The 18,928-nt window shown below is 35.8% G+C and overlaps 1 protein-coding gene and 1 pseudogene across 2 annotated transcripts in view; both read right to left on the minus strand.

The window, feature by feature from the left end:
- Nucleotides 1-18,928, minus strand: part of KLHL20 (kelch like family member 20) — an 89,544-nt gene that overhangs the window by 14,441 nt on the left and 56,175 nt on the right. The window contains exons 4-10 of one of the 2 annotated variants that reach the window (XM_037825322.1): nucleotides 17,615-17,773; nucleotides 16,783-16,877; nucleotides 14,673-14,788; nucleotides 9,581-9,764; nucleotides 7,682-7,825; nucleotides 6,829-6,876; nucleotides 549-682 (exon numbers count right to left, since the gene is read on the minus strand). In XM_037825322.1, coding sequence (XP_037681250.1) covers nucleotides 549-682; nucleotides 6,829-6,876; nucleotides 7,682-7,825; nucleotides 9,581-9,764; nucleotides 14,673-14,788; nucleotides 16,783-16,877; nucleotides 17,615-17,773 — 880 coding nt within the window. The remainder of the gene's footprint in view (nucleotides 1-548; nucleotides 683-6,828; nucleotides 6,877-7,681; nucleotides 7,826-9,580; nucleotides 9,765-14,672; nucleotides 14,789-16,782; nucleotides 16,878-17,614; nucleotides 17,774-18,928) is intronic. The other variant, XM_037825323.1, reaches the window with a different exon arrangement.
- Nucleotides 4,326-5,096, minus strand: LOC119526336 (annotated as a pseudogene).

An 18,928-nucleotide genomic window follows, 5' to 3' on the forward strand; every position in this document is an offset into this window, starting at 1 on the left:
TAATAATTTATTAACAGAGACAACTTCTGTACGCTTACACTTTCTTCCCATAGCCTACTGCATTCTAAGTCACTAAGGGAAGACAAGAGGTGACATCGAATCTGATGTTAAGAGGCACACTGATAATATCTTAATGCAAAAATGCCCATTCTCTCTAAATAGAAAGGACTAATGAGTAAACCAGTTTCTAGCTGTAAGTTTTAATTCATTTTTAGATTACAATATAGAGGGTTTTGTTTTTGTTTTTGTTTTAAAAAAGGGAATAGTGTTGGTGAAGGAAGGGAAATATATTCAGAAAATAGGTCTTCATTATAAATTTCCAGCAGCTTGTACAGTGAAGAGGGAAAGAAATATTTTGTACATGTACTAGAAGACCATGGCTACAGAAAGAGTTGAGGAAGAGCTGAGAGTTGCACTCTCCGAGAAAGAAAATAAAACATTTTCATAATAAATTATAGGATAACCTGGACTTTTTACACTTTTTTTGTAGGAGACTCTCCTAAGGAAAATGTTTGGGAGAAAACAGACTGACTTCAGAAGGGACTAACCTGTGTTGAGCGGAGATGTCCCATCAGAGCCACCTACAGCATATAAAAACCCTCCTAACACAGCCACTGCCACACCTAGTCGTCTGGTACTCATAGAAGCCACTCGGGTCCACTTGTTCTCCTTTGGATCATACCTACAGTGAGAGACACCAAAGACTACATGCATATTTTTATTAAGTAAATTCATTTTCATAAGGTTCTGTAATTACTCTAAATTTATTAGATACACAGACTTGCTGTAGTCAAATGCACAGTGAGAATCTAACATATTAGTTATTAGGAAAAAGAATCTTAAAATTTGTGCCTGTGCCAGTTATTAAGCTGTTTTCTATACAGCTGTTTCTATGTAGCTATTTTCCATACCCTGACTTACGATGCTGGGGTTAGAACTCTGTGAATAACATTCTCCCTTGCCAGCTGGCTCTCTGTGACATTCTGCCAAAAGGAAAGAATAGTCACTGGAAATCTTGAGGAGGAAAGAGGGACTTGCTCCTTTCTGTTTGTTTGCTGTCCCTCTCAGTGTCGTTTCAGCAATTTCCCTTCAGCCTGATTATACCAGTTGTTACGGTTTGCTAAAGCTGCTGGAATGCAAAATACCAGAAATGGATTGGCTTTTACAATGGGGGTTTATTAGTTCATAAATGTACAGTTGTATGGCCATGAAAATGTCCAAATTAAGGCATCCAGAGAAAGATATCTTGACTCTGAAGAAAGTCTGATGGCATCGGGGTTCCTCTGTCACATGGGAAGGCACATGGTGATGTCTGCTGGCCCTTCTATCCAAAATGTCTCTGGGCTTCTGTGTCCTTGCTGTTCCTCCCAGGGCATTTTTGTCTCTGTGTCTCTGAGAGTCTTCCCTTAGCCTCTCAGGGCAAACTCTGGATTTCATCTCTTAGCTTCTCTCCTGACTCTGGTTTCAATGGCTGTCTCCAAAATGTCTCTGGGTGTTTTTTCTTTTAGCTTCTCTCAGGGGCAAACTCTGGATTACATATCTTGACTTCCCTCCAAAATGTTTCTCTCAGCTTCTCTGAGCTTTCTCTCTCTATGAGCTCCTTAAAGGACTCCAGTAAACTAATTAAGACCCTCCTTAAACGGGCAGGTCACATCTCCATGGAAATAATCTAATCAAAATATTCTGCCTTCAATTGGGTAGGTCACATTTCCATGGAACCAACCTAATCAAAAGGTTCCACCCACAATAGGTCTGCCCTCGTAAGAATGGATTAAAAGACCATACTCTTATATGGGGTACATAACAAATCCAAACCAGCACACTAGTTGATTTCAGTTTCTAGTCTTTTCTCAGTGCTCCCCTAACTAGCCTCATTGAACCCTCTGGGAAACCTAAGTCATGGCTCAGTGGGGCACCTCCTCTGCACTCCTGCGGTAACACTGCCAGTATTCCAGTTATCTGCTGTGTAAAAATCAACCCCAAACTCAGTGACTTATAACAATAATCATTTTATTAACTCTCATGTTTCTATGGGTCAGGAATTCGGGAAGTGCTCAAGACTCTTGTTGTTGCAGTCAAATGATGGGTGGAGCTGGAACAGCAGGAGGCTGAAGAAGCTAGGGGCTGACTGAGTAACTTGCTTCATGTAGTCTTTCTCAGGGCCTTTCAACGTTGCCTGTCTATACAGGCTAATTTGGGTTTCTTTACAGCATGGCCACTCCATGACTGCTCCAGGCTTTAAAAATGAATGCCCCAAGAGATCCAACTGAAGGCCTCAGCAGTCACATAGTACTACTTTGCCAGCCCAGATTCAAGGGGAGAAAACAGACCCTACCTCTCAATAAGAAGAATGTCAAAAGGTCTTCATATTGTATGTAGGATGGGAGATACTGTTGTCGTTATTTTTGGAAGATGCAATCTGCTCAAATGAGCCTGGCATATATCCTTTTATGGAGGTCTGAGTCACAGATGTGCAGGACACCTTATTTGAACTCTATGCGGCAGCTTGCCTGTGCCCCTTCCTCAGGTGCAGATGGGCTTAGCTCTGCAGGGCCTCTCCTCCAAGCTTCTAGGCTCTCTAACTCTAATCTCTTTCCTTTGTTTTCCCAGCTCTAGGTATCCTACAGTTACCTCAGTGTCCCCTTTTCATTTTTTCAGCCCTTCAGTATCTGTTAGTCAATTCTTCATATTACATTCTCTCTATTGACAGAACTAGTATGATTTCTGTTTTCCTTACTGGACCTTGATTGACATATTACTAGAGTTCAGAATTAAATATATCAATTAAATATGACAAAAACATCACTTGAAATACTGCATTACATTACAGTATGGAAATTTTTTTTCAGTATGTTAACCTTTATTAAGCAACTACTGTACAGCAACTTATACCAACTATTACAAGGAAATAGAAAAGAAATGTACTAAAAATAGCCCCTGTTCTTAAGGAGCAAGTGAGGGAGACAGAGCACATACTAATGAAAAGCCTCCAAAGAGATTCCAAGAAAGAATATAAAACATATATTAACTCATACAAATGAAAGCAGGCAGAAATATAAATCCTAGAGAATGGAAGCCCAGGAGAAAGGCCATGGTAATCAAGGAAGGTTTCCTGAGGTTCATACACTTTGTATAAAGTTTGTCTTTCCTTCCTTTTGGGAAATTCTCAGCAATTCTACCTCCAAATATTGTTTCTGCTCTGATCACTCTGTTCTTTCCTCCAGGGACTCCAATTATGTGCGTGTTTGATTGTTTCTGTTCCATGAAACAGAACATCTATAGTCTGTTCTTTCTATTCTATTTCCTGTATGTTCTTCAGTTTGGATATTTTCTATTAATCTGTCTTCAAGTTCACTAATTATGTCTTCAGCTGTGTCCAGTCTCTTCGCAAATGTCCCCAGGGAAGAAAACAGCCAATGAACTCAGCTCACATAAAATGGGCTCCTTCTTCGCTGCAATTTTATTCATCTAGCTCTCTTTACTTTCACATGTCTCTGAGGTCTTTTAATACATATTTGTAATTTATCATTTTTTTCCTAGTTTTAGTGGGAATGATGGCTATAGCACCTACTACATTATACTTAGGAGAAATCTTTTTGCATAGTTGTATATTTTCTACTTTTTTATTGTAAAACACTGATACAGAAAGTCACACAAAACATATATATAGTTTAATGAGTTATTATAAGGAAAGCATACTTGTAACCACCACCCAGGTCAAGAAAAAGAACTTTGCCTGCCACTCTGAGAAAGCCCTTCTATGTGACCCTTTCCCATCCCAATGTCCTCCTCCCCCAAAAGTAACCATTATCCTGACTTTTACAGGAACTTCTTTGTGTTTCTCTGTAGTTTCATCACCCAAGTGTGCATCCTCAGATACTTTAGTCTTACCCATTTAAAAAAAAAAAAATGTTTTTTTTTGTATTTTTAAAGTCTCTCTTTATCTACAGGTTTTCCCTCCATTCCATTTTTTTTTTTCCCTTGCAAATAATCTGTTTTAGAACCCAGAGCATTTGGCCTGCACCTTCCTCCTCAGTATGGATTTGGTTGATTGCACATTCATAGTACTGTTCAACAAGTTGCTCTGTCCCCTGCATGTTGCAAATTGGTAGCTGGATCCAGAAGTTTGATCAAACCATGTTTGGTCCCTTTGTCAAGATTATGGATGGTAGTATGTTAGCTGCTATTATTTATCAATGTCTAGATCCATTAATTTATTGAGTGTTGCAAATTGATGATATTCTATCATTTATTTTTTCTTTCTTTTTTTTTTTTTTTGAAGGAGAACTTTTATTTTTATGTACAGAAAAGTCAACTGTGCACATTTAACCCAGTTTAATGGCAAGTTCTTTAGCCTTTGCCTTTGGCAATGAGAGCCACAGATTTTGGACTCAGGACACTGACTCCCCAGTGATGGTGGATCTTATCATATCTGTCATTGTAATTGATCCTAATAGCTTCTATCAGCTTAGCTAGTGCTCTTTGTCTTCCAAGTTAACCTATATGAAGGAGATGGTGGATGAGCCACCCCAGCCTGGCATTCTCCTTGATGATGCAGTAGGGGACCCCCATTTTATGATACAAGGTGGGCAGGAAGACAACTAACTCGATGGACTCCACGTCATGTGCAATCACCACCAGTTGGGCCTTCTTGTTTTCCACGAAGATGGTGACAGTGTTCACTCCTGCTAGGAGCAGGCAGCCTTTTAGTGGGGACATCCCCTTTGCCACCAGCTTTCTTCTCAGCCTAGGCCAGCAACCTCTGCTTCTTCCCTTCTCTGTCTCTGGTCTGTATTTGTTGGCCAGCTTATCCAGTTGAGTAGCTATTTGGCAGTCCAAGGCCTGTTTGAACTGGTTGATGGTGGGGGGTACTTTCAGCTGCTTGTAGAGGATGGCCCTTTGCCGCTGCAGTCGGATGTAGTGGGGCCATTTGGCAAAGTGGGTGAGGTCCCTTTTGGGCTGGATGTCCTGCCCAATGCTAGAATCCTTGGGCCTTTGCTCACAGGGAATTTACCACCATATTGGCCTCCTGCTTCTTCATGATAGCAGGGGTTGGGGCCACCTTTTTCTACTTTGACCTTCTTTCCTTTTGGCATCTTGGATAGCAGGGCAAGAGAGCCATTGATTTTCTTTTATTGGAAATCCTTTATAAAAAAATCATCTTATCTACTGTTTGGTTATCCAATTAATATGTGACATAGTTCACACAAGAAGGGCAGAATACACGCCTTTTTTCTTTCACTTTACCATTTTCAAGATAAACAAATCTATATTCTGCTGCTTATTCTCTTTTTTATATGAACTATGTGTATGGGATCTAATCTCAATACTTTTCTGTTGCTCATTTTTACATGAAATGAATTTTCCTGAACTTTTAGGAGTGGTTCATGGTAGATTTTCTAACCTCATGGAGACCCCTCTTGTTTTTTTCATGTGGTATTTAAAAAAATATAGCAGCTTATCTCCTTAGATTCATTGGTTTATTCACTGATCTTGGCCTTCTCTTTTCATTGAATCTGTTTTCTTTGTTCTACTCTATTTGATTATATTTGCAGTAGTTTTTTTTCTCTCAGTGTGGGGCTCTATCCTGGGAGGCATCCAGGCTGGTCAGTTTTCAGAGTTCCTACAAACTGGATGGCTCTTGCCCAGTTGGTTCTCAACCAGGAGTGGTTTTGCTCCAAAGGGACATTTGCCCCAAAGAGGACATCTGGCAATACCTGGAGACATTTTTGGTTGTAACAACTGGGAGTGTGCTAATGATATCTAGTGAGTAGAGGTCAAAAATGCTGCTAAACATCCTACAATGCACAGGACAGCCCTCACAACAAAGAACACACAGAACAGTAGCACCAGTCCCTTTTAGATCTCATTGCAAATCCCTTGCACTTACTCTCTGTGAGAGTGGGCAAAGCCCTTATTTCAGCTGCTGTTCATAAATTGTCCCTTTATGCTTTCCAGTGAATATGTATTGGCTAGAGCTGTCAGATGTCTGATTGCATGTCTGTTTTTTCCTGCAACAGATACCGATATTATGCAGGTCTGTGGCTACTGGTAAATTTTCTTTGCCCATTTGGTTTTGGGATTTGTGGGGATACTTTTTTTTTAGTTTTTTGTTGTAAATGTTACCCAAAGGTTTTTGGTTTTGCTATCTATTTTAGTTTTGCTCTCTCTTTCTCTGTTTTTACGTGGGGATTTGAAGAGATTACAAAAACTACACTCACTGCTACTATATTCTTAGAAATCTCTTGCATAGCTTTTTTTTTTTTTAATTTTTTATTGTGGTAACATATATACAACATAAAATTTCTCACTTTAATCACTTTCAAGTATACAGTTCAGTGGTATTAATTACATTTACAATGTTGTGCTACCATCACCACCATCCATTACCAAAATTTTCCATCACCCCAAATCTGTACCAATTAAGCATTAATTCCCCAAATCCTGTTCCTCCCAACCCTTATCACCTCTAATCTAGTTTTTGTCTCTATGAATTTGCATCTTCTAGTTATTTCATCTAAAAAAATCATACAATATGTGTCCTTTTTGTGTCTAGCTTATTTCACTCAACATGATGTTTTCAAGGTTCATGTTGTAGCATGTATCAGAACTTTATTCCTTTTTTATGACTGAATAAGTATCTATCGTATGTATATATCAGCTTTTGTTTATCCAGTCATCTGTTGAGGGACATCTGGGTTCCCTCCACATTTTGGCTATTGTGAATAATGCTGCTATGTACAAATATCTGTCCAAATCCCTGTTTTCAACTCTTTTGGATATATACCCTAGTGGGATTGACAGGTCATATGATAATTCTATACTTAACTTTCTGAGGAACTGCCACACAGTTTTCCACAGGAGCCTGCATGGAGTCTTGAAGGTGGAGAAATAGGTGACTTGAGGTAAATGGGAACTGGCATAGCTGTTAAGAGTTACCTTTAATTTTACCTCTATTTAAGACAAAGTGAAGCTCTTCAACTTAAACGTGGTAACCAAAGTTCTAAATACCATTAAACAATTCTGAAGAGTTATGAAGTTTTTCTTTGCAAGTGAGAATAAACTATGGTATGTTCTTATCACTCTCATAGCACATAAAATTCAAAAATCTAATCTCCAGGAGGAAATGACAAGCTGACAGGGGAAGAAATTAAGAACAGAATCTATTCCATCAAAATTAACTTATTTGTAAATAAGTATAAAGTGACCTTGGCAGACCATCCAGGTTTCCCTAATTATACCTCAAGAATTAATGAGAATCCAAGTCCCCAATACTTAAGGTTCTTTAGAAGATACGCTAGACTAAGTATTATTACTTAATTTATTTAGAGAAGGTCTGGGCAAAGTTGTGTATTAAGTACATTCCGGGTAAACCGGGAGAAAAAGCAGAACAGATTTCATAAGTGATATGCTTATTATCACATATAGAATGTGATTTAAAATATATTTCCAACACTTCAATTTTAGTAGTAATCAGTGTGACACATGGTTAAAAAAATGGGTTATATCTTTCATCTTCCTAGACCTTAATACAACTGAAAACTTTTCCTTAAAACCTATGGGAAAGCCACTGAAAAAGGGACCCCCCCCCAATGTCCTAAATTTAGCTGTAACTGTTTGTTTTAAAGAGCCCTTGATAGCCTTAAAAAAAAAACTGAATGTGACTTAAAAAAAAAATCACCTCTCAACAATATTGAGGCAAGACACACCATCCTGGCCACCTACAGCATAGAGAAAGCCTCCAAGCACTGCCACACCAACACTTGTTCTGCAGGTGCTTGTAGGGGCCACATCACTACTCCACTGGTTTGTTTTGGGGTCATATCTGCAAAGGAAACATCAAGAGCACAGTTTGGATTACACAAAGGAAGTGTGGTGATGCTTACATATTTAAAATCAAAAAATTTATATGATATACATTCTTTCCTCTAAATATGAACTGATTAAAAACTAAGGCACATGAAAGTCTAATTTAATGCTTTTATGTTTTGAAATTCATTTTTATTTAAACACATTATATAGGAATATATTTTCTTTAAAAATTTAAGAATATTATAGATAAAGCTAAAGTCCCCTTTGAGTGCTACCTCAATTTTGGTCTCTTCACATCTTGATTTGGTATATATCCTTCAAGACTTTTTAGTAAAATTCTTTTAAATAGGTATATATGTACTCACATATACATTGTTTTATGTTTTCTTTACATAAATAATACCATTCAATATGTATTGTTCCGAAGTCTTTTTTCCTCTCAATATATTTTTGAAATCTGTTCATGCTAACAGATACACCTCTAGACTATTCCACTGAACTACTATATAATATTTGTTATATTACGTGTGCCATATATTATTTAATTATGTTTCTATTGGTGTATCCTTAGGTTGTTTTTGACATTTTGTTATAAAAGCATGATTACCCTTGTGTTTTTCTCTTTGTGTAAATGGATAAAGAGAAGTAGAATTGTTGGGTCACAGAGTACGTTCATTTTTAGTTTAAAAAATATACTAACATATTGCTCTTTTTTGTGGTTATATCACATTTCATTTGTTTTCAATTTCGTTAATTTTTTAATCTTTATTTTTTCTTCCTACTTTCTTGGGTTTTGGTTGCTCTTTTTATAACTTCTTCATTTAAAAACATGATCCATTTATGTTCAATCTTTCTTATTTTCAAATGAATGCATATCAATTTGATGCTTATAAATTTGCCTCTAAGTAACACCTCAGCTGAATCCCATACATCTTGATATATATGGGTTTAATTGTTATTAAGTTGTTTAAATATTTAGTCATTTCCTCTCTAAATTATTCTTTAACCCATTGTTTATTTTTAAGTGTGCTTGCTTTTTTGTTTCTATGTTTGTCTTTTCTTCTATGGAGCTGATCCCTCTGTTTTTTCAGTTATACCATGTATACCTCTAGATACTGACATGCTGCAAGATTTCATATTTGTATTTGGGAAATACTGAGATTCACTGTAAATCACAGACCCATAGCTAAACAAAAAGGGGCATGTAAGAGCAAAAAGTTATTGAAAAAACACTTACTAGAGATTTCCAATGTGCTAGGTATGGGGGGTAGGTACCATGGAAAAAAGATGTTTCAACAAACATTTATAGCACAATATGATATGAACAGGTATGGTCAAAATATTTATGATAGAGCAGAGGAATGAGAAACTAAGTCATCAGTATGGAGTCAGAAAAGACTTTATGTAAAATATAACATTCGAATCTTAAAGGATAAGTAAGAATATAATAGGTAATTAAGGGGCAGAGACTTTCCAGGAAGAACAGCCTGTAATTCATGTAGGGAAAGAGGCTTGAAAGATGATGGTGTGTCCAAGGAATTAAAAGTAGTTTGGTTGGTCTGCAGCAGCATGTTTAGGGAATGGTAGTGTGCCATGGGAGAGAGACTAGAAAAACAGGCAGAAATCAGATCATATGTCATGTTAAGGGGTCTAGCCTGCCAAATAGTGCCATAGATGCAATACTATAGAAGCAATAGTCACATTGGCTTACTAATTAACATTTCAAATGAAAACTGTGGAGAAAAAATTGCAAGTTGACTTTACTCACCTTTCAACACTATTGAGGTAAGAGGATCCATCATGGCCTCCTACTGCATATAATAGGTCATCAAGAACACTAACCCCAACTCCACATCGCCTTTTGCTCATTGAAGCTACCATTCGCCATTCGTTGGTTTGAGGATCATATCGTTCGACGCTGGAAATAGCATCTCCACTGCACCAACCACCAACTGGGGAAGTAAACAGAAATAAATGGTTAGGCAAATACATAAATGTCCTAAAGCACAGAATGTGTCTCTTACTGCTAACCTTTAAATTGTGACAGAATGCTTGGACTTACCAAATGTCCCTACAAGTAGGTCAAAACATAGGTTTTGATTTTAATGTGTTCCACTGGGATTGTTATAATATTCAATTTTCTAAGTAAGTTATTATTATGTCCATATTACAGAGAAGGACAAAGATACCAATTCAAATAATATTGGAAGGTAATATAGTAAATAATGGATAGAATACTGAATTTAGTTAGAAAACTGGAGTTAAGTATTGTCTCTACTAGTTATGTGATCTTGGGTAAATTCTGTAAATTCCTGTTGAACCAGTTTCTTCATTTGTAAAATGAGGAATAAAATTTAAAAAGTGAAATAATATATATGTATGGAACCGTTTTCTAAAGTATAAGATGATACATAATGTAATGTGTTATCAAAAGCTAAAAGAAGGACTAAAACTCAGAAGCCTGCTTTTCTTTTACTCTATCAGGGTAGACAGACTTAGGCTCATCTACTCATGATCTCTTAATAGGGCCCTTTGTGATTAAAAATAGTATGAAACTTCACATGATTTCTATTTTAAAATATTTTACAAGCTGTTTAAATCGCAGTCTGTACCAAATTCTAAACTATCCAACATGACAATTAAGATCAGAAAACATTTTGAAGAAATTACATTTTTCATAAATGAGTAATACTTGGAACAACAGTTTTAAAACTGTGTTCCATAGAGCTTCTCTGAGTGCCACCTGAAAAAAAGTGTGGTTATGGCAGATACCTTTCATTTCTTATTCTTTTAAATCATCCCTATATCAATCCAAAATAAAAACTAGGATTCTGGAGTATGAAAAATGAAGTTGAAAGATACCTCAAAACATTTGAAAACTGCTGGTTCTAGGGGTGTCTCATGTAACTTCCTGAGCCAGACTAAAATGGGAATAATGTTTATAAACTTCTAAAGGGATCAGTAAGTGGATTTTATTTCAAATCTCAATATGCTATATAAATTTTATTTTATCATTGTTTAATTTTAAATCATGATATCCAACTAATACTAAAACATAGTTAATTCCATGAAAATTAATTAGCTTAAATTTGAATTCTGTTTTAGAATATATGTAAGGAGTTTCAACATCAGGGAAAGCATCCTAAATTCTAAAATAAAACTTTGCTGCAAATGTGAGAGTTAAAAGCATTTGAGATAAATAATGCAAACTAATCACTATATCTCAGGCACAATTTGATAATGGAAGACATAACCAGCTTTTTACTGGATTACATGACTTCAGATCAAATTAATATCATTTTATATATTGTGTTCTTTGATGCCAAGGTCAAAAAAAAAACAGGCCTCAAGGAAACCAAATTTAACTCTTTACTGAGGCCTAAGTAAGTATGAAAAGGAAAGGGCTGCTCAATTCTACTGCCTCGTGGTGATTTTATGTGCATTATGTTTTCCAAGACAGCAAGTGATGGCATAGCTGGGATAGAACTAGTCAACTGATTACTACTAGCTGAGTAAACTGTACTGAGAAAAATTAAGTATATGTATAGTCCTTTCCCTGGGAACTGTCAATTTGAGTTAAACAACGTATCTAAGAAAAAATTTTGTAGAAAGGGGAACATACGCTTTATGTATGTGATATGTTAACTTTAAAAAGAATTACTTCAAAGTCAGATTTGATCAAGAAGTGTTACTCTAAAGAAGGCACCTTTCAGAAAGAATCTGGAATAAGGTTCATTGAGCTTGAACAATAAAAACGTAACAGAAACACGTAATTATTGATAAGCATCAAGAAGGCTAATTGAAAACAAAAGGAAAAGCCCAAAACAAAGATATCAATAGGAATCAAATGCTCCTAAGTCAAAACTACTATATTTATAGATTTTGATCTTAGGCTTCTAGTGTTTATTTCCACAGAGTCAAGAAGACAGGAAAACTCAATTTTCCAAGAGTTAAGTGAGAACTGGTGACTCAGCATTCCAAAAATAATAAAAACAAAATTGCAATAAAACCAAAATGAACCAAGGACTAAGTTTTAAGAAGAGACAGACAGGTCAAGATCTAAAATCATGTCAGTGAGTAGTATCACTTAAGAAGGAAGTTCAGATTCTAGATAATATAAAAAGATTGAGAAAGTAGAGAAAACCAATACCAATTGTAAAGGAACTACCTAATGGATTTTCTCTACAAATGAAAATGGAAATCTTAACAGTGTAAGATAAGGTGACAGATGATTTCACTTTTCTTTATATTTTTCCACATTAATCAAAATTTCCATACTGTATGTGTATTCACTTTTATAACCAGAAAAACAAAAGTGTCATTTAAAAATAAATTCTCTTAAAAAAAAATGTCGGTTGCCCATGTATGTATGGATCTACTTCTGGATGTTTTATTCTGTTCCACTGATCTATGTATCTATCTCTGACAACATTAAACTGTCTAATTTAACCTATCTTTATTCTAAGTCTTAAAATTGGGTAGAGTAATTCACTATTGCTACTGGAATGTGCTTTCCATTTTTTCTTTTTCCATTAATCATGATAATCATGCTAATTTCTTACTAGGGTTCCTCAGGATCAACATCATTCAACTAATCTTTATTGAATGCTTACTCTGACAAGATTGCCACACAATCTGGAAAATATAAAAATAAATTATAAATGGTCCTTGACTTCAAGTAGTTAACAATATAGTGGAGGAATCAGATATATAGCCAATCAGCAATATGCAATTACGAGAGTACTAGTCAGAGTTTAAGACCATAAAATTGATCTTATTTAACTGGCTTCTAAAGAAGACAAAGTATGGTTTAATTGATGCCATGATTTAATTGAAAGAGGCAAATGAGATTTTTGTCAAGAAGGTCACACATTGACAACATGTCACTTGATAATTTATAATGATGTCATATTGGGGAAGTATGATAGGAACAAGCAGGATAAAGATGACTGTTACTGAATAATTTAAGAGAAGTCAAGTTTAAATTTCTAATGAAAGGAAACTACATAATTGTCTCTCAGCATTCCCAAAGGAACTCAGTCTAGTACCACTGGATTGGTGCCCCACTAAATCCAGAAAAGACCCTGGAACTTGAATGTACTTCTACATACCTATTTGGGTGTAGCTCTCTGTTTTGATTACAGGGAAGTTTTTACCTGTTGTAATTTCCCCAGAGTTCTCGTTATACTTTCCTCTTTCTTAAACTTGTTTCCAATCATTGCCAGAATATTCTGAGGTCAGTGAAACAGTAATGTATTGTCACTTCTCTACTTCAGGTATTAAAACTGACAGTCAGCCAAATAAGACAGTTAATATATCTTCATATTACTAGAATCCCTGAAACCAACATGACATAACAAAGCCACAGATACCAAATAATCAGATCTTGTGGCTTTCTAATTTTAAAAAAATAGACAACAAGCTTTCAAAATGGGGAAACAGAAGCTCTGACGTTATCTATGGCATTCTCACATGTATGGGGAGCTGGCACAACAGAATACTTTCATATATAAAAATATAATTTCTCTAGTCTAACCACGAAAGCTAAATAAATGTTATATAGGTTTCCTCGTGAGCTTAACCAGATCTGACAATGAATTTATTCACCAATCTTCGGTAACTATAGACTGGTATGAAGGAGCAAGAATGCAGATGTGTGTAGTTGTGGGCTTGCAAGTGTGTATGATCCCAGATGCACACATGAACATGCATATGTGCATGCATATATAGTAAGGAAAACAACAGAAGGAAATAAGAATATTAGAATAAATCTGTGAATAATAAGAGACATTAGAACACTGCAGTATAGGAAAATTCATTGCATGGTGAATTAATTACTAAGCTTGAAATCTAAAACAAGAATGAAGAAATGCTTCCAAAAGAGAAAGAAAAAAGCAAGGTGAGGATTAGAGAGAAAAAGAAAATTGGCAACAATTTTCTTTTGGAGAAAATACTACAATCTGACACATGAAGAAATATAGATGCAAAAATTTAAAAAGATATCAAAACATAAATTATCAAATTTCCATTCTAAAAATATAGGGGGAAATACATCTCCCACATGCCAAGAGAAATTTAAATTGGAGAGAAAAAAGATAGGCAAGTTAAGTGGGTAGACTGACGGGAAAGGATACTATCCCCTAACAACGGCATGAAATTCTCTGATGAGAAGGAATAGAATGCTTCACATATAAAAATGAGACAAGAGAATTGGAGGATGCCCATATCCAAAGAGCCATAAAATTACTGAAAGTTGGGAGCTTAAACACAAAGACTATATTACGCTTCTACTAGCTCCAATAATCAGTATTTGAAAAAAAAAAAAATTGAAGGGCAAGAGAAGTTTTATTAAACAGTGAGAAAGTTGTTATTCAGGTGAACAAGAGAGCTGACTTTACATGGACACGTGAAGTATCTGGGTATGAAAGATCTCAGAGCTTTAGCGTCAGAGCGTAGGAGCAAAATGATACAGCAAATCGTCTTGGGTACAGGATTAATAGAGCTAGGACAGAGTAACTGTTTTATGTAAGATGTTTTTCACAGCTCCCTGTAATTATGTGGCAACTGGAACACTGGTATATAAATTAATGAACATGAGTCATATCAACAAAGCATCTACTGGACAACATTTTTTAGATTTATAAAAACATACATAAAAATAAAGCACTCTTGGAGAATACCAGTGTTGGGTCACAGATTCAGAGTCAAGCTACTTGCTGTCAGACTTGCAAACCTCAGACTTACTATGTGTTCCTTTTGACAGTGGATATCATAGCTGTACAAAAAAGTATTCATATAATTTTTCACAAGTGAAATGATTTGGTTTCAGTCCAGTAATCACAGTAAACTAAGATCCAAACCTGCAAAGAGCACTTCTCCACATCGGATAGGTTTCCGTGGTCTTGTCCTTGGTCCCTGCATTAGGGGCCGTTCTTGAGGCAATAGGAGATAGTTTTTAGCCTCATCTACCAAGTCTCTGTGGAAAAAAAAAATCTGCCTGTATTCCAAATGTTTAAATAACATTTTAGTTAAGTTCCAATATGGGTTAGGAATATACAGGTTGGCAAAGGGGAGCAAGCATAGATCAAACCAAATCATGGATGCCAACCAATTTTAAAAGGGACATAAACATGAGAGCAATGAGGCCAGTCACACTATGAGTTGTGAATTTGTTGTCATTTCCATCATGACTTCACATCTCAAGGCAAATTTAGACTAAAACTCAACATGCTTGGGGACAACAACTTTTGGAAAACTAAAAATGACAACTTGATTTCCAGGTAGTGTAATTACTGTTTTCCAGAATCTGGAGGATACTGGCAAAGTAGCACATCAGCTAGGGCACCAGATTGCTAGAATTATTAAAGTAATAAAGCTGTGTCAGAAATTTAATTTCTGAAAATCAATATTATACTGTTGCTTAATATTAATTTGCCAACTGGTACTGTATGAATGGTTCACTCTCAACAAGTCCACCAAGGATGAACAAAAATTTTTTCTTGTCTAATTAAGGTAACTTAAGAGAAGAACCTAGTAATTACACTTGTTACATACCCTAGTACAAACTATTTGTGTGATGTACTCACTCTCTGAGCAATTCACTGTATGATTAATACAGATTCAATCTGTTACACTGTTCTCTCTCCACTCTGAAAGTATTTCCTAAACTATTCCACATTTTCACTTTTCTAGGCTTGTTAAGTTACACAGAGTAATTTATCCCCCTCCCCTGGGCCACTCCTAGACACGACCCAATAATTCACTTGCCAATATATGACTTTGCTAAGGCCTTTCTGAGTCTACCTACCAGAAACACAAACACAACAAACAAATACACGCCTCCCAAACCAGCGCAAAGACAAAGAGCTTTTTCTAAAAGCTTCCGGAGCCCTAAAGACCAAAACTGTGATCTCTAATAGCTGTTTTTTAAGTCCTAGAAGAAATACTATAGAGCTAATTCCTAGCTAGCCAATGCAAAATTAATAGTAACAAAAACAGCAACACTTATAACTATGTGCTAGTTCCTGTTTTAAGTGCTTAAAATATATTAACTCATTTAATCCTCACAACAGCCATATAAAATAGGTATTGTTATTATCCCTACCTTATAGATGAGGAAACTGCTACACAAAGTTAAAGTAATTTACTTAGGGTCACACAGCTAGTAAATGGTAAGGCCAGGATATTAGGAAGGGGCTTCTAAAGTGACTTCTAAGTACCTTCATTTTCTGTATCAAAATCAGTGCAATGTGATTTATGTTTCTTTGAGGGGTGCAGGCATCTCTATTACTTCTTCACATTTCAGCATGCAGAACTCATAGTTTTCTTTCTTGCTATTGTAAATAACCAGGAAAATCAGTTGCTGTTTACTTTTTAATTTAAAAGACAAACATCTAATATCCTCATCTGATATCTCCTTTTAAAGGGAAAGGCTTCAGATTGTGGAAGCACAAATGATTTGACATGTTCTACCTCTGCTCTAGGATCAGGGATAGTTCCAAGTCTTTCAGTCGTAATGGAGATACAAAGGTCAGTATGGTTTAAGGAGTTCTGAGTACTGATTTGCTCTTTCATTTTGAACATGCTGGACAAAACCCTTTTAAAAACCAAATATGATCGTTTCAGATTTGAATCTAAATGTTAAAAATCTCTCAACTTAGGAAACGTAATTTATTACATTTTGTGTATACTACAGAGAGAGCCCACTTCTACATCAATAAGCACCACACATAAAAAACTAATGGAAAACAACAACAACAACAACAAAGCTAATGGAATGGAATACTGGAAGTTTAGTCCTTTCTTCGTCCATCTCCTCTTCCTGACCCTAGTCCAGAAGAAAAACCCGTTAAAAACTACCCTGGTTTTAGCACTAAGAAATGCAATTTTTAGGTAGCAATACAAATAAGGAAATTGGGAGAAAACAGGGATGCTTAGTTGTTGGTTTTTCCTTTCCAGGGCCATTAATACCTGCATTCTTCATCACTTTTGATGAGGGGATCAGAGCCTACTGTACCCACAAGGAACTTGGGACTAAGCAGAGGCAGACGAACATGCTGCAGCACCTATGAGATAATAAACACTGTTAAAGATACAAGCTCCCATTTGCAAGATATTTAAGAGAGTTCATGACCCATGCTCATTTACTGTGTTTCCAATTGTTTGGGATCTAACAGGAAGGTATAATAAGGAAAAAAGAGAGATGAAAGGCACAAAAATGAAATTTAACTCTAATCAATTCAGTAATACAAAATAATCATGAAATTGAAGCACACTAACGTCACTTCAGAATGCTATTTTACGTTTTCAGTAAAAGCTTTTATATTACCAACTTAAATAGTTGGACTCAATTAATTAACATTACTGAAGAATACCCTGTTAACTTGTAAAAGACTAGAATAACAAGACAGGATCTTAAACATTTCACTCAGTGACCTTGTATCATCTGTTTATTCTTCCAAGTGAGGTTGGATTTCCAAGCTACAGTGAAGGGAAGCATGATAACTGTCATCCTTCCTTTCTTTTGGTCATTTTATCCTATTTAGGTTCTAACTTGTGCTATAACCCAAACCTACAGTTGATGCAAAAGAGAGGGTAAGCAAAGGAGCAAAAAGTTCACAATGATAAGCAGTCAAAATGCTTCTAAACACTTATTTCCTTAATTATTTGAAAAAAAAAAAAATGTGGGCTTTCTTGCAGTCTAATATAAGGGAGAGTGATATATGTTTCATTTTTGCAAGTCAAATATAAATTATTTCACCTAGTACAATGCAGCTTCTTAGAGAAGCATTTCCACCATTACCTGGGGTAACTGAGGACGTCTTTCTTGAATACTGTATTTGACCCAGGCCATCACTGCATTGAACACTTGTTCTTCACTGCGAACATTTAGCTCATCACTAGATATTATATCAATGAGTTGATTGGCTGGAAGCAACATGAACTCTTCACTTTCCATCACCTATTCAAAGTTTGGTAAGAATGAAAGAAAAAACTGAGATCACATTTTATTTATTGTCTCAACATTTTTCTTTAGACTTATGAGGCAAGGCTCTATTCCACAATGGAGCTGAAGTTCTAAACAATACCAGAGGATAAGAAAGTTTTAAAAAGGAAACAAAGGAGATTACAAAGGACACAATTAGAATTTAGGAAAAACAATCATTTGCGATTCAAGCAATTTAGGAAAAATGAATTATCTTTTTTTTTGTACAATTAGGGAATCATTAGCATAAAAACTTCTATTAAAAATAAACCAAACTATAGCAAAATCATAATTCCAGAAATATAAAAGGCACATAAAAAATTCAGGAAAAGTTTTCAGAGGAAGATTAATTACAGAAAGAGCATGTCTAGAGCAGAAACACCAAAGCACCAGTTTTAAAAAAGAATAGGGATCAGCAATTTTACAAGCAAGAATGAATATCATGAAGAGAGAATTAAATCAGTGGAAACCTCTGAGAACCAAACCACTCTGATATATATGCCAGTGAGAAACTACAAACATGCCAATAATTAATCTTTACGCAAGGCTAGGAAACTGTGAGAAATGGAGATGAAATGGCAACAAGGATATTAACTTTTTGTGCAGTCCAGTCACAAATTCCAAGGTCTCACAAGACCATTTAGTAGGTAGAGTGAAAGGGACAGTGAGCAATGTATTTTGCATGTGGGGTGGACATGAATCTTTGGAGTCCAGAGAATGGACTGTGGTAGTCAGATGAATGGCCATCCAAAGCTGTCTATATGGCTTGAACTGGTATCCACCAAATGATATGTTCACGTTTTAACCCCTGGTCCTGTGAATGTGACCTTATTTGGAAATAAGGTCTTTGAAGATGTGAGGCAAAGATTGGAGTGATGCGTCCACAAGCCAAGGCTTGCTGACATATCAGAGGACAGAAGAGGCAAAGAAGGCTTCTTTAGCACAGGTTTCATAGGGAGCATGGTCCTGCTGACACCTCAGTTTCAGACTTCTGCCCCCAGAACTGTAAGAGAATAAATTTCTGTTGTTCTAAGCCATCCAGTTTGTGGTATTTTGTTATGAAAGCCCTAGAAACTAAGACAATGTCCACGTTCTAATTTGTTACAGCAATAGGAAACAAATATATTTTAC

This window comes from Choloepus didactylus, chromosome 2, assembly GCF_015220235.1.
Source record: "Choloepus didactylus isolate mChoDid1 chromosome 2, mChoDid1.pri, whole genome shotgun sequence".
Lineage (NCBI taxonomy): Eukaryota > Metazoa > Chordata > Mammalia > Pilosa > Megalonychidae > Choloepus > Choloepus didactylus.